Here is a 14628-nt window from a genome sequence, read left to right as displayed (position 1 = left end):
TTGATCTCGCTGCAAACCCAGGTCTCTGCATCAATGCCTTGATCAGTCACTGTTTGATCATTAATGCTAATTATTTTGTGTCAGGTGTCGGGCTGGCGACAGGTTGACTGGTGCACAAAATGTATTTTCCAAACATCATTTCATAAACATAATGCACTTGACTGTTCATTCCGTCCACGGAAGGCAAAGTACATTTACTTTAATGCACAAAATTGCCAAAGCATGAAATAAGTGGGCATTTCGTGGGACAAAATGAGAATTATGTGCACAAAATGATGAATGTCACAAACGGCGCCCCATAGTTTTGTGAGACCTCTGCACTGTCCAGGCCAGGACAGTCTGTTAGTGCGACAGATGCGTTTGGTGGATGAGGAGATGCATTTGAAACACTTTTGTGTGTCACCACATCGTTTCTCTGACCTGCTGCAGCGCCTACAGACAGACATCGTACAGCGGTCGCCCAGCACTGAGCGCTCAGAATGTCCTGCTCAACCAGTCAGCGCTGGCTTGATGCACAGGACGCAGAGACTTGGAGGAGTGCGCGCCGGATCCTCTGCAGGCTTCACTTACCCAGAAACCCCTTCTCTGCGTCACTACACAGAGACGCGTATGCGTATCTCCACAGAAGCATAAATTGGGCTTAATACGATCATATTTATAACTATATTATAACTATACAATTATAACATTTTTTTAAGTGTCTATATACATATACAATATAAAATATCTGTCTCTCCCCCTTCTTACCTGCTTCTTTTCCCCACATTTTATCTTCACTCCCTCGCTCCCACTCTCCCTGTCTCAATTCTAATTCAAAACGAGCTTTATTGGCGTCACATGTTGACAAAGCGTTTACAGACACAATAAAAAGAACCCGTCTCTCTCTCCCTCTCTCTCTCTCTCTCTCCCGCCTGAAGGGGGCGGTGTCAGTGCACGCCCAGGCCCGGCTGCCCCTGATTCGGGTCCGAGACGGCTGTACAGGAGGTGAGTATCAGACCATTAGAGTCCAGTCCAGCCCAGCTCTGAGCAGCCTAGTCCAGTACATCAGTGTCTTTCTCTCTCTCTGCAGAGAAAGTGTCCAGGAAGAAGCCGGTCACTGCGAATGTGTCCAGGACAGCCCCCCCTCCCCCACCACAGCGTCCTCCCCTCCCAGTCCCCATCGTCCCCGTCCCCGCGCCCTGGGACGCCACCATGGCTCCCTGGGGGGGCCCGTCTCTGTCCGAGTCCTCTTTCACCGCCATCCTGCCCCCCCCGCCCCCTCCCCCTCCTCCACCCGCCCCCCCGCTCGCCACGCTCTCGCCCCCCCCCAGTGCCGCCCCACACACACAGGACCCTGGGAGGGGGGGGGGCAGCCATGGCCCCCGCAGGAAGCCCCCCCCACGCGCCAGGCCTCCCCGCGTGGCCCGCCTGCCCCCCCTGCGCCCCGTCACCGCGCTTAGCTTCTCCCCCCCCTTCACCTTCTCCTTCTTCTCCCTGCCGCAGCACCAGAGCCCCCGCGGGCGAGCGGAGAGAGAGAGGGGCCTGCAGCTGCTGCTGAGACAGATACAGTACTGACACACACACACACACACTGACACACACACACACTGACACACACACACTGACACACACACTGACACACACTGACACACACACTGACACACACACACACACTGACACACACACTGACACACACACACACACTGACACACACACTGACACACACACACACACTGACACACACACTGACACACACACACACACTGACACACACACTGACACACACACACACACTGACACACACACACACTGACACACACACTGACACACACACACACACTGACACACACACTGACACACACTGACACACACACACACTGACACACACACTGACACACACACACACACTGACACACACACTGACACACACACACACTGACACACACACTGACACACACACACACTGACACACACTGACACACACACACACTGACACACACACTGACACACACACACACACACACACAGACACACACACTGACACACACATAGACACTGACACACACACACTGACACACACACACACACTGACACACACACACATAGACACTGACACACAAACACACACACACTGACACACTGACACACACATAGACACTGACACACACTGACACACACTGACACACACTGACACACAGACACACACACACACACTGACACACACACACACACACTAACACACTGACACACACACACACACTGACACACACACACACACACTGACACACACTGACACACACTGACACACACACACACACACTGACACACACTGACACACACTGACACACACACACACACACTGACACACACACACACACTGACACACACACTGACACACACACACACACTGACACACACACACACATGCACATACACACTGACACACATACAAACTGACACACAGAGAGAGAGAAAGAGAGAGAGGCCATGCAGCTTCTTCTGTGGCAAATACAGCACTGACACACACACACACCTGTGCACACCCCTGTACATGCAATTGTACACACACTGACACACACCTGTAAAGACACTGTCACTCACCTGTACACAACTGACACACTGATGTATACCCATACACAGACACACCCCCCCCCAACACACAACACAGTGCTGCACTGAGACACTGATACAGTGATACACCACTATGCTGTCAGACACACAGTCCAGTACTTTTCCCACTGTGTGAGTGCGTGGGCTAGTGCGTGCATTTATATAGATGCGGTGCAGACATTTTTAGCCCGTCTGGATCTCATTAGTAAATTGCTAAGTTGCGTGCTGTTGTTTTACGCCCCCGCCCCTGTCCCAGCCCTGCTGCGCTCCCATTGGCTGAGCCGGCCAGTCCAGCACCCTGGTTCCCCCGGTGAGGTCAGAGCCCGTCCTTGTGTTCAGAGAGAGGGCTCATGAGGTCATCTGCCCTGCTGGGACACTGGGACCTCCCTCGAGGAATGGAGGTATATAAGAGAGAGAGAGGAGACAGAGAGAGGAAGAGGAAGAGGAGTCGTGTGCACGCCCTGCTCTCGCTGCTCTGGATCTCGTGAAAGTATTTTGTAGCAGCTGTTGTTGCCTCAATTGAAGGTGTGTGCGGCTGCAGACATTTTAATTAGACGAAGGGAGGGAAGACTTTGTCCACAGCCAGGCACAGGGACAGGGTTTCGAGGAACCAGAGGGAACAGGACCCATCTCTTTGTGGAGACAACATCTGGACAAGTGTGCCGCACTCGCCTCAGACATCTGGCATTGCTGGTGAGTCTCATCCCTCCCTCTCTCCTTCTTGCTCTCTCTCCCTGAATTGTTCTCCACAAAATCCCCTTCACTTAGAGAGGCAGTGAGTCCCTCTCTCTCTTTCTCTCTCTCTCTCTCACTTTCTCTCTCACTCTCACTCTCACTGTCACTGTCACAGTCAGTCTTGTTGTCTCACTCTTAGATTCATGCACACTCTCTCTGTCTCTCTCTCTCTCTCTCTCTCTCTCTCTCTCTCTCTCTCTCTCACTGACATGTACCCCTCCACCACACACACACACACACATACACAGTGGCTAAATGGTTGAATGGTTTTGCTCTCTGCGGAACCCACCAGCTCTGGAAGGGAGATGGAGGAGATGAGGGAGATGGGGGGAATGGGGGAGAGGAGGATGCCTTGCCCTGACTGGCCAGATCACCCCCCTGTGCTGGACGAGGCGCAGCTGGACATCCTGGGCCGCAGAGCTGGGAAGAAGTCCCGGTCAGCCTGGGACAGAGCCAGGAGGGCGTGCCGGTGAGACACTTCAGCACTTCCTGAGACATCACAGGCCGATAGGACAGAGACCTAGGCAGGCTGATTCTTTCCCCTTTCCCTCTCTCCCTCCTTGCCCCTCTCTCTCTCTGTCAATTCAATTCAATTCAATTCAAGGGTGCTTTATTGGCATGACAAACAGTTTCGTAGTGTTACCAAAGCAGTTGATATTATATACATACATTGAAAAATAATAAAAGGTAAGAAGAAAAAATAAAATAAAAAATGAAACATTATAATCTTAATAGACATGTACATTTACTTTATTTATAGTTATCAGGTTACAGCTGGTGCTCATGTATGTTTTCACAGTGAGCCCCTCAGGCTGTGGCAGGCGGCTACATATTGGGCGGCCAGGGGGGCTGTGTGTCCCTCCCCCAGGAGGATAGCTATTTTTTTTCATTTATCAATTCAGAGAATGATTTTGTAATATTTATGAATTTATTAAAGAATGTGTCCCTTAATTTGGCATATTTATTGCAGTGGAGGAGGAAGTGCATCTCTGTCTCGACCTCTCCTGTCTCTCAGTGACCACAGCGCCGCTCCTCTCTGGGCAGCCAGCTCTGCCTGTGTCGGCCCGTCTCTCTGGCCAGGCTGTGGTCACTGAGCCTGTACTGGGTCAGGATCCGTCTCTGCTTCGTATCTCTGACAGTGAAGAGATACTCTGCCAGGGTGTATTCTCTGTTTAGGGCCAGATAGCAATCCAGTTCACTTTGGGATTTGGTTTCATTGTTCCAATGTTCCAGAGAGGAGGTTTTGGTTATCTTTATAATGTGGTTGACTCTGATTGGGGGCAGGTAAGCAGTGCTGACCTGAAGCTGGTCTCTGTTCGCAGTATTAGCGGGGGTCAGTGCCGTGAGCTTCAGGGCCAGCTGACTCAGGGGACTCTTTTCAGGGCTGAGCTCTTGGGTTTGGAGGGCCTTGTACTGGAGTGAGTCTGACTCACTTTTCTTCAGGTGCATCCAGAATTTGAGTGCTCTTTTCTTGATGTTGATGAGAGTTGGGTAACGGCCTAATTCTGCCCTGCATGCGTGGTTTGGTGTGTTCCTGTGCACCTGCAGTGTGTGTTCATAGAATTCAGCATGCAGGGTCTCTATTGGATGTTTGTCCCACCTAGTGTAGTCCTGTTGACTGAGTGGACCCCATACTTCACTACCGTACAGCGCAATGGGCAGGATCACACTGTCAATTAGTTTGAGCCAGATTTTGACTGGAATAGTAATTTTATAGAATCTTCTTCTGATTGCATAGAAAGCTCTTCTTGCTTTGTCTTTGAGCGTCTTCACTGCCAGGTTAAAGCCCCCTGATGCACTAATAGTCAGGCCCAGGTAGGTGTAGTGTGAGGTGTGTTCTAGGGTAGTGTTATCTAGCGTGAAGTGGTATTTGTTTCCCTGAGGTCTGGCCTTTTTTTGGAAAATCATGATCTTTGTCTTGTTCATGTTTACTGCCAGGGCCCAGGACTGACAGTACTGCTCTAGTAGTGCCAGGTTTTGCTGAAGCCCCTGTTCTGTGGACGACAGCAAGACTAGGTCATCTGCATAGAGCAGGAATTTGACTTCTGTGTCATTTAGGGTGAGGCCAGGGGCATCAGACTGCTCCAACACCGTTGCCAACTCATTGATGTAGATGTTGAACAGTGTTGGACTCAGACTGCAGCCCTGCCTCACTCCCCGCCCCTGAGTGAAGAACTCTGTTCTTTTGTTGCCAATTTTTACTGCACATTTGTTTTCGGTGTACATTGATTTTATAATATCATAGACTTTACCCCCTACACTGCTTTGAAGAATTCTGTAATAATGTTCCTCGTGCCAAATGGAGTCGAATGCCTTTTTGAAATCAATGAAACAGGCAAAGATTTTGCCTTTACTTTTTTGGTGGACGTGTTTGTCTATGAGGGTGTGTAGGGTGTAAATATGATCTGTAGTGCGGTGATTTGGGAGGAAGCCAATCTGACTCTTACTCAGGACACTCTGCTCGGTAAGGAAGGCCAGTATCCGGGCATTGATGATACTGCAGAACACCTTCCCCAGGTTGCTGCTCACACAGACGACCCGGTAGTTGTTAGGGTCGAATTTGTCTCCACTCTTATAGATTGGGGTGATCAGCCCCTGGTTCCAGATGTCAGGGAAGTAACCAGTACTGAGGACCATGTTGAACAATTTAAGCTCAGCCTCCTGCAGTTGTGCGCTGCTGTGTTTGAGCATCTCAGTGCTGATGCTGTCCGGGCCGCAGGCTTTTCTGGGTGGAAGTGCCTGTAGCTTTTTAGATAGTTCCTGTAGGGTGATTGGAGAGTCAATTGGGTTTTGATTATTTTTAATTGATTGTTCGAGTAATTTCAGTTTTTCCCTGGTTTCAGTTTGTTTGTGTGTCAGATCATTTTGTTGGATATCTTTATAAAGGTTTTCAAAGTATTTTTTCCGAATGGTTCCGTTTTGTATTGCCAATTCTTGTTGTTTTGATTTCTCTATGTCTGTGAGTGTTTTGTTTGTGTGTTTCTGTTTTTTTATTTTTAAGGGTGTGTTTGTAGTGTTTTAGGGTCTCACAGTACTGCTGGCGTAGTTCTTATTTCGTATTGATTTACACTCATCATCAAACCATGTCTGTGTGTGTGTGTGTGATTCTGGTTGGTCTTTTTCTTTGTCTTTTTAAGATTTGCCATTGTGGCTGCAATTTGATATATTTGATTGATATCATTTATGGCCAGATTTAGTCCTGTCACGTCAGGCTGGTACTGTGAGCTGAGGAAAGTGTTGATGATGTCTGTTATTTCTGTAGAACTGATTGCATTGTTAAATTCCTCTGTGCTGTTTGGAGCCCATTTGTATGTTTGATTAAGGTTGTACAGCTTACTGGGCTGTGGCTGTGTGTTGCTGGCCTGACTTCTTCTTTTCAGGAACACCGTGATTTGGTTGTGGTCTGACAGGGGGGTTTGCTGCCTGACAGTGAATGCACTGATGAAGGAGGCGTCCATGTCAGTGAGGGCGTAGTCGACTACACTAGTCCCAAGAGCTGAGCAATACGTGAACCTCCCTAAAGAGTCCCCTCTGATCCTGCCATTAAGGATGTACAGGCCAAGGCTTGGCAGAGATGCACTAACTCTCTCCCGTTCTTGTTCACCGCCCCGTCGGGGTTGTTCCTCTGGGTTGTGGTGGGGGTGAGGTACAGAGGGGCCTGGCCGAACACGTGGCTGTTTCCCTGTGTGCCGATGCAGTCGGGCTCGGTGCCTGTCCGGGCATTGAAGTCCCTACAGAGCAGCACATTCCCCTGGGCCTGGAAATGGCTGATCTCTGTGTGGAGGGTGTTAAAAAATTCCTCATTGTAATAGGGGGATTCAGAGGGGGGGGGTATACGCTGCACACAGGTATATATAGTTCTCACACTGGGCTATTCCCTTCTTAATTTGAAGCTATGTGTGTTGGGCCCTGTTTGACTGGGCTGATGTGGTTGGCCAGCTCCCCTTTGTACCACACTATGATCCCCCCAGAGTCCCTGCCACGCCGCACTGTGCTCAGTTTAATTGAGGGCACAATAACCTCCCTGTAGCCCAGGGGGCAGTGTGTGGGCACCTCTGCACGGCACCATGTCTCCAACAGAACTATGATATCTCTGTCTCTCTCGGTGTGTCTCTCTCTGGCCCCTGCAGTTGCTCTGGCCCCGGGCTGAGGCGCAGTGTGCTCCGCTGTGTCCCTGTTCTCTCCTGGCTGCCCCGCTACTCCTTCAGAGAGTGCGCCCTGGGGGACCTCGTCTCCGGGGTGTGCGTGGGCATCATCACCATCCCGCAGGGTGAGTGTGCTCTCAGACAGGAGCGTCCACAGCGCTGCGCAGCCTCACTGCCTGGCCCTGCTCTGACTGTGAAAACAAAGCCTGATCGTTGAAGACACCGGTAGAATTTTTTTTTAAATAATGGTTATTACCGTCACTTTTTCTCATGAGCACCACAGTGATGTCATCAACAAGTGCCAGCCAGTAAGCCAACCGACCCTGGGCATGTGTGGTGAACAAGACAAGATTCTGATATTCCGCTGTTCTGATTGGCTGCCGGTGTGAAGCCCAGTGTTCTCTGTCTTGCTCCAGGCATGGCCAACGCCCTGATGGCCGCAGTGCCCCCCGTGTTCGGGCTGTACTCCTCCTTCTACCCCGTCCTGGTCTACTTCATCTTCGGGACATCCCGGCACATCTCCGTGGGTCAGTCCTCAGTATGGTGGGGGGGGGAAGTGTGTTTGTTATTCTCTGTGTCAGATTGATACTTTGTGCTCATGTGTGATTGCATATTAAACTCTGTGTGTGTTTGTGTGTGTGTGTGTGTGTTTACATATGTGTGTGTTTATTTATGTGTGTTTATGTGCGTGTGCGTGCGTGTGCGTGCGTGTGCATGCGTGTGCACGTGTGTTTATGTGTGTGTGTGTGGGTTTGTGCGTGTGTGGGTTTGTGTGTGTGTGTGTGTATGTGTGTGTGTGTGTGTGTGTGTATGTGTGTATGTGTGTGTGTGTATGTGTATGTGTGTGTGTGTGTGTATGTGTGTATGTGTGTGTGTGTATGTGTATGTGTGTGTGTTGCAGGCACTTCTGCGATCCTGGCAATAATGGTTGGCATGGTGGCGGTGGATCTGGTTCCGGACGTGGCATCGCTCGGCAACAGAACCGAGGGGGCGGAGTCAGGGCAGTGGAGTCTTGAGGCGGCCAGAGTGGGTGTGGCTGCCCAAGTGACCTTCATGTCTGGCCTCATTCAGGTACAACACACATGTAATGTCCTGCGCTGGACACACAGACACACACACCCGAACTGCGCTGGACACACAGACACACACACCTGTTCTGTACTTTGCTATGCTTGTCAGCTGGTGCTGGGGGTGCTGCGTCTGGGTGCCGTCTCTTGCTGGCTGTCGGAGCCCCTGGTGCGCGGTTACACCACCGCTGCGGCCTACTACGTCACTGTCTATCAGCTGCGCTTCCTGATGGGCATCAAGACAGGCGGACACAGCGGGGTCCTCGCAGCCCTGAGGGTGAGCGCATGACTTTTAACTCCACTAAACTTGTATCACAGTGGAACGGGTCCCACACCCAACTGAACGTGGACACATCCAAGCCTGTATTGACATGAGGCATCTGTCTGTCTATCTGTCTGTCTGTCAGACGCTGGTAGACGTGCTGTCTCGCATAACGGAGGCGTCTCTGGGCACGTTAGTGGTCTCGGCTGTCTCCGTGGGGATGCTGTTGGGATTGAGACTGCTGAACCGTCTCTTGGTGAAACGCCTGCCTGCGCCCATACCTTCGGAGCTCATCACAGTGAGAGACAGAGAGAGTGCAGCAGTGAGACTCAGAGAGACACAGAGAGACACAGAGAGAGACAGAAGAGAGACAGAAGAGAGACACAGAGAGAGACAGTAAAGTACAGAGGGAGACAGAGAGAGGGACAGATAGATACATTAAGTGATACAGAGACACAGTACAGACATACAGTGAAGGAGACACAGAGAGAGACAGAGACACAGAGAAAGACAGAAGAGAGACAGAGAGAGAGACAGAGACACAGAGAGAGAGACACAGAGAGTGACAGTCCAGTACAGTACAGAGAGAGTGCAGTACTGAGACACAGATAGAGACAGAAGAGACAGTGAAGTACAGAGGGAGACACAGTACAGACATACAGTGATCCAGCCCTGGGTTGTGTCTGTCTGTTGGCAGATTGTCGTGATGACGGGGGTGTCTGCCCACATGGGCCTGAGCGCGCGGTACGGAGTGGAGGTCGTGGGAGACATTCCCAGCGGGTAAGCAGAGTTTGGGGGGCTGTGTGTGTTTCTCTGTCTGTCTGTCTCTCTATTGTCAAAATAGTTCTGACTCTCACTGTCTGTCAATCTGTCTCTATATATCTGTGTCTGTCTGTCCACATGTCTGTTTGTGTCTTTCTAAGTTTGTTAGTGTCTGTCTGTCAGTCTCTCTCTGTGTTGTCTGATTGTCCGTTTGTCCCTCTTGCTCTCCCTCCCTCCCTGTCTCAGTCTCTCAGCCCCAGCTCTTCCCCCTCTCTCTTTCTCCGTGGGCGTCCTGCTCCCAGCCTTCGCCATCGCGGTCGTTGGCTTTGGTTTCATGGCCTCCTTCGCCAAGATGGCTGCCCTCAAACATGGCTACAGCGTGGACAACAACCAGGTCCCCGCCACATGCCCATCTACCACCTGCACGCACACACGTCTCGCAGATATTAACACACACACACATCTTAACTCACAATACTTGGCCTCCATTGCAGTCTCCGCGCTATCTACTTGCACACACAACACACACAATCTGAAACACACACACAGGTTCAGGATCACCTCTTGGCAATGGTCTCTCCCTGCCGCAGGAGCTGGTGGCGCTGGGCCTTAGTAACTCGGTCGGGGGGGTGTTTCAGTGTTTCGCTGTCAGCTGCTCCATGTCCAGGACTCTGGTCCAGGAGAGCACTGGTGGGAAGACACAGGTACTGAGACTGTCTGTGTGTCTGTCTGTCTTTGTTTTTTCACAGGTGAAATTAGAGAGCCTTCATCCCCTGACTAACTGTTCTCTCCTTCCCTCTCTCTCTCTCTCTCTCTCTCTCTTGCTCTGCCTCCCCCTCTCTCTCCAGATGGCTAGCGCTCTCTCCGCTCTGGTCATTCTGGTCATTCTGCTGAAGGTGGGGGAGCTTTTCCAGCAGCTGCCCAAGGTACTGGACTGTCCCACTGGAGTGTCTCACAGGACTGTTCCACTGGAGTGTCTCACACGACTGTCTCACAGGACTGTCTCACTGGACTGTCTATTATTATTGTGTTGTGTTTTGTGCCAGGCTCTGTTGTGTAGCAGGCTGTATTGTGTTGTTGTGTTGTTGTGTTGAGTAGCTGGCTGTGTTGTGTTGCAGACTGTGTTGGCTGCCATCATCGTGGTCAGCCTGCAGGGGATGTACAGGCAGGTGACCGACATGGTCGCCCTCTGGAGAACTGATCGCATGGATCTGGTGAGAGCTGTGCCGATGCCCCGCCCACCTGAACCCTGACCCCTGACCTCCCCCTCACCACCTTTGACCTTTACCCTCTGTCTCACTCCCAGCTGGTGTGGGTTGTGACTTTCGTTGCCACGCTGGTGCTGAACCTGGACCTGGGGCTGGCCGCCGCCATCGGCTTCGCTCTGCTCACCGTCATCTTCAGGACACAGAGGTGGGTCTCCCTGCCATTCACCTTCCAGTTCCCTCTCTCTCTCATCTCCTCGTCTCAGTGTCTTCTCGTCTTCTCGTCTCTGTGTCTCCTCATCTTCTCGTCTCTGTGTCTCCTCATCTTCTCGTCTCCCTGTCTCCTCGTCTTCTCATCTCAGTGTCTTCTCGTCTTCTCATCGTCTCCTCATCTTCTCGTCTTCTCATCGTCTCCTCATCTTCTCGTCTCCTCGTCTTCTCGTCACATCTCCTTGTCTCAGTGTCTTCTTGTCTTCTTGTCTCGTCTCCTCATCTCCTTGTCTTCTCTCGTCCTGGACAAGGGCGTCTGCTAAGAAATGAATAATAATAATAATAATTATTATTATAATAATAATAATATGAGGTGTCTGTCTGTCTGTCCAGCCCTCGTTATTCCCTCCTGGGACAGATTCCAGGGACAGACTGTTACCGTGACATCCGCTGTTACTCAGAGGTACCTCCCTCCCACCACACACTCACAGGGTCACACAACACAGGTAACAATACAGGCAAATAACAGATCCAATGAAATGATTTGAATTTGAGTTGCAGCTCAGTGTCGTCCGGGGCAGGAGGGGTGTTACAGGTACGCTGTGGACTTGTGTGTGTTGAGCAGGCGGTCAGGGACTGGGCAGTGTTGAGCTCAGTGGGTGGAGGGGGCGAGGCTGGAGAAGGGGAGAGCTCTGGAGACTCCAGTGCCATATTGTCCAGGTGGGCAGGGCTGAGGTGTTATATACAGATGTATATAAAGCAGGGCTGTGCTGTGGGAATGGGCGGTGCTGACCCGTAGTGCTGTGTCTTCCCAGGCCAGGCAGATTCCCGGGATCACCATCTTCCACTGCTCCGCCCCCCTCTACTTCGCCAATGCAGAGCTGTACCACAGCACCCTGAGGGAGCAGGTACGGCGCTCACCTGGGCCTGACACACCTGTGTGCACCTGCGCTACAGTGACGTCTCTATACACCTGTACAGCACTGCAGTGTGTGGAGCAGTCAGGGCTCTGGACCTGTACTGTAGTGACACCTGTGTTGTCTCTCAGGTGCGGCTGTGGGTGAGTGACACGGGGTCGAGCGGGCCCCTGCAGGGAGCAGCACCGAGGCCTCACTGCCTCATCCTGGACCTGAGTCCCGCCAGCAACGCGGACACAGCCACCGTCAACACACTGCGCAGGGTGAGACATCACATCACCGTTCGTCATTATTTTACAATAAACACATTGTCTGTCATGAAGAAATAATAGTTATGACTCTATGTCAGCCACGTGTTGTGTGTGCAGGTCGTGCAGGACTTCAGCGAGAGGGGCGTCTGCGTCTGTCTGGCTGCCTGTCAGCGTCAGTATCCGCTCGCCACACGACACAGAGCGCTGCTTCTGTTCTCTCTTTCTGTAATTCTTGGTAAACATCGTGTGTGAATCAATGTCTTTCTCTCTCATTCCCCTGCCCTCCACTTGGTCGCCCTCTCTCTCTCTCTCTCTCTCTCTCTCTCTCTCTCTCTCTCTCCCCTCTCCTGGTCTCTGCAGCCCTGCTTGTCAATCAGCTCCAGTCTCAGGGTTTCCTGCAGGAAGTCCTCCCCAAGTCCCGCCTCTTCCCCTCAGTGCACCATGCAGTCCAACACTGCTTGAGCTCTTGCCCTGCACCCGTGAGTCAGTCTGTCTGTCTATGTGTGAGTTTCCAACTGTCTTATGGCCCTGTCTGTCTGTCTGTCTGTCTGTCGTCCTCTTTGCATGTCTGTCCATCTCAGTCAACATCTTCCATCCTTTGCTCACACGTCTGTCTCTGGGTCTCTGTCTGTCTGTCTGACCCCTCTGCAGGACTCTGCCAACCATGACCCCGCTGAGGCAGCCCACCCCGAGTCCTCACTGGTGGCCTCTGACCTCTGACCTCTGAGCCCTCACCTCCTGGCAGCCGGGGCAGCAGGTCGTTGTGACAGAGCCCTGCCTCCATGGCAGGAGGGGCCGCAGCAGCAGAAAGCTTCAGCCACTTCCTGTGTCTCTGTAGAAGAGCCCTCGAGCCCCCACAGTCGCAATGTTGGGCGATGGTAGTGTAGTAGAGTAGAGTAATGTATAGTGTAGCAGAGCAGAGAAGCGTGAGATCTGCTGCAGCATAGTTAGGGATCAACTGCGCTTTCAAATGTTAACCAATATCAGGGATTGTCCTCAGGGATGCTTCTGTCCCAACGTGGACATTACAGTACAACAGAACTGCATCTGAGCCTCTACCCGTGACAAAGATGTCTCTCAGGCACCTGAAACATGACCTCCTGTCCTCACTACCGCCATCTGGGGTTTTCCTGACCTTGTCTTTCATTTTATATGTGGAAACAAATGTGACAAATTATACTCAATAAAGGTTTTGTGAGCACAAGTCTGGTACGTAAAGTTTGTTGATTTCAGCACCACAATGTGTTTTCAGCAACAGTGTGTTGTCTACAGAAATTCTGTATATTATAATTATTATTAAAGTTTTTCTTGTTCAGATATTCACAGTTGTAGGCAGTGGGTGAGTTTAACTTTAAGAATTGATCATTGACATAAATGTGACAACACTTGAATAATGAATAATGTGAGAACAGATTTTAAACCTGTATTTTTGAGAGCAACCTACCTGTGCGATTTAACTTAATGAAGGGGACAACGACATTAGTCGAATTAAGAAATCTGTTTGTCTTTTGTCTGTTCAAAGGTGGCAACCCCTTGTAGGAGCGCGTTCTGTATTTAATTACCTCTACAAGGATGGCCCAGTCCTATGAGTGTGTGTTTAGATATTGAGTATAAAGTGTATCTTTGGGACCAAACTGCACACGATGGAGTTTCAGTTATGTCAGGTGTGCTGGATGAGATTGCTTCAACAAATTATGATTATTAACAGTGATGATATTCTAAAATATTAATTTCTAGCCTTAAGAATATAAGAACATAAGACAGTGTCCAATCGAGAGGAGCCCATTCGCCCCATCGTGCTCGTTTGGTGTCCATTAATAACTCAGTGATCAGGGATCCTATCCAGTCTGTTTTTGAATGTTCCCAAATTGTCTCTTCAGCCACATCGCTGGGGAGTTTGTTCAGATTGTGACGCCTCTCTGTGTGAAGAAGTGTCTCCTGTTTTCTGTCTTGAATGCCTTGAAGCCCAATTTTCATTTGTTATTATTAACTGATAACAGTTCAGGTTATCAGTTTATAATACCATTTAAAAGCACACAAGCAGAAAGCACATGTACCAGTTGGTTCTGCAGATTCCAAGGACTGAAACAATGTATTTATTTATTTGTATAAAATTAACTTTGTATTTTTGATTTGAATGTGTTGAGTAGGTTGTGTTTATAACACATTAATTCCATTAATTCAAAGTGTCATGAGTTCCAGCTTTAAAGCGACAGAATATGAAAACTGTGAGGGGGTCAGAATACTTTTGACAGTGTGTGTGTGTGTGTGTGTGTGTCTGTGTCTCCGTGTGTTTCCTAAGATACCTACACAACCTCCAGTTCCCTGACTTAACTGCTAACTAGCCTTACAGAATTGAACAGAACAGAACAAATGACAACGAATCACAGAACCTCCTCCAACTCATTAACCAGTATTGATCTGTTTTCATCAGTTGCACCATCAGACTCTCAGACTTTCACTCCCCACCCAGCCAGTCCCCCCC

The 14628-nt window shown here is 50.4% G+C and overlaps 1 protein-coding gene across 1 annotated transcript; it reads left to right on the top strand.

Annotated features, from left to right (window-relative positions):
• The first annotated feature begins 7521 nt into the window (after positions 1 to 7521).
• On the top strand, positions 7522 to 12863 carry LOC136746640 (prestin-like). The gene is made up of 16 exons (XM_066699263.1): positions 7522 to 7996; positions 8371 to 8540; positions 8649 to 8813; positions 8944 to 9096; positions 9496 to 9578; positions 9807 to 9954; positions 10151 to 10264; positions 10409 to 10486; positions 10679 to 10774; positions 10867 to 10973; positions 11369 to 11438; positions 11791 to 11883; positions 12024 to 12155; positions 12261 to 12315; positions 12504 to 12622; positions 12795 to 12863. Exons 1-16 carry the CDS (start codon positions 7888 to 7890, stop codon positions 12861 to 12863), a joined length of 1761 nt encoding a protein of 586 aa, XP_066555360.1. The 5' UTR covers positions 7522 to 7887.
• The last annotated feature ends 1765 nt before the right edge of the window (positions 12864 to 14628 follow it).

This window comes from Amia ocellicauda, chromosome 3 (assembly GCF_036373705.1).
Source record: "Amia ocellicauda isolate fAmiCal2 chromosome 3, fAmiCal2.hap1, whole genome shotgun sequence".
Classification (NCBI taxonomy): Eukaryota; Metazoa; Chordata; class Actinopteri; order Amiiformes; family Amiidae; genus Amia; species Amia ocellicauda.
Note: the sequence above shows the minus strand (reverse complement) of the source record. Positions and strands in the feature narration are given on the sequence as shown.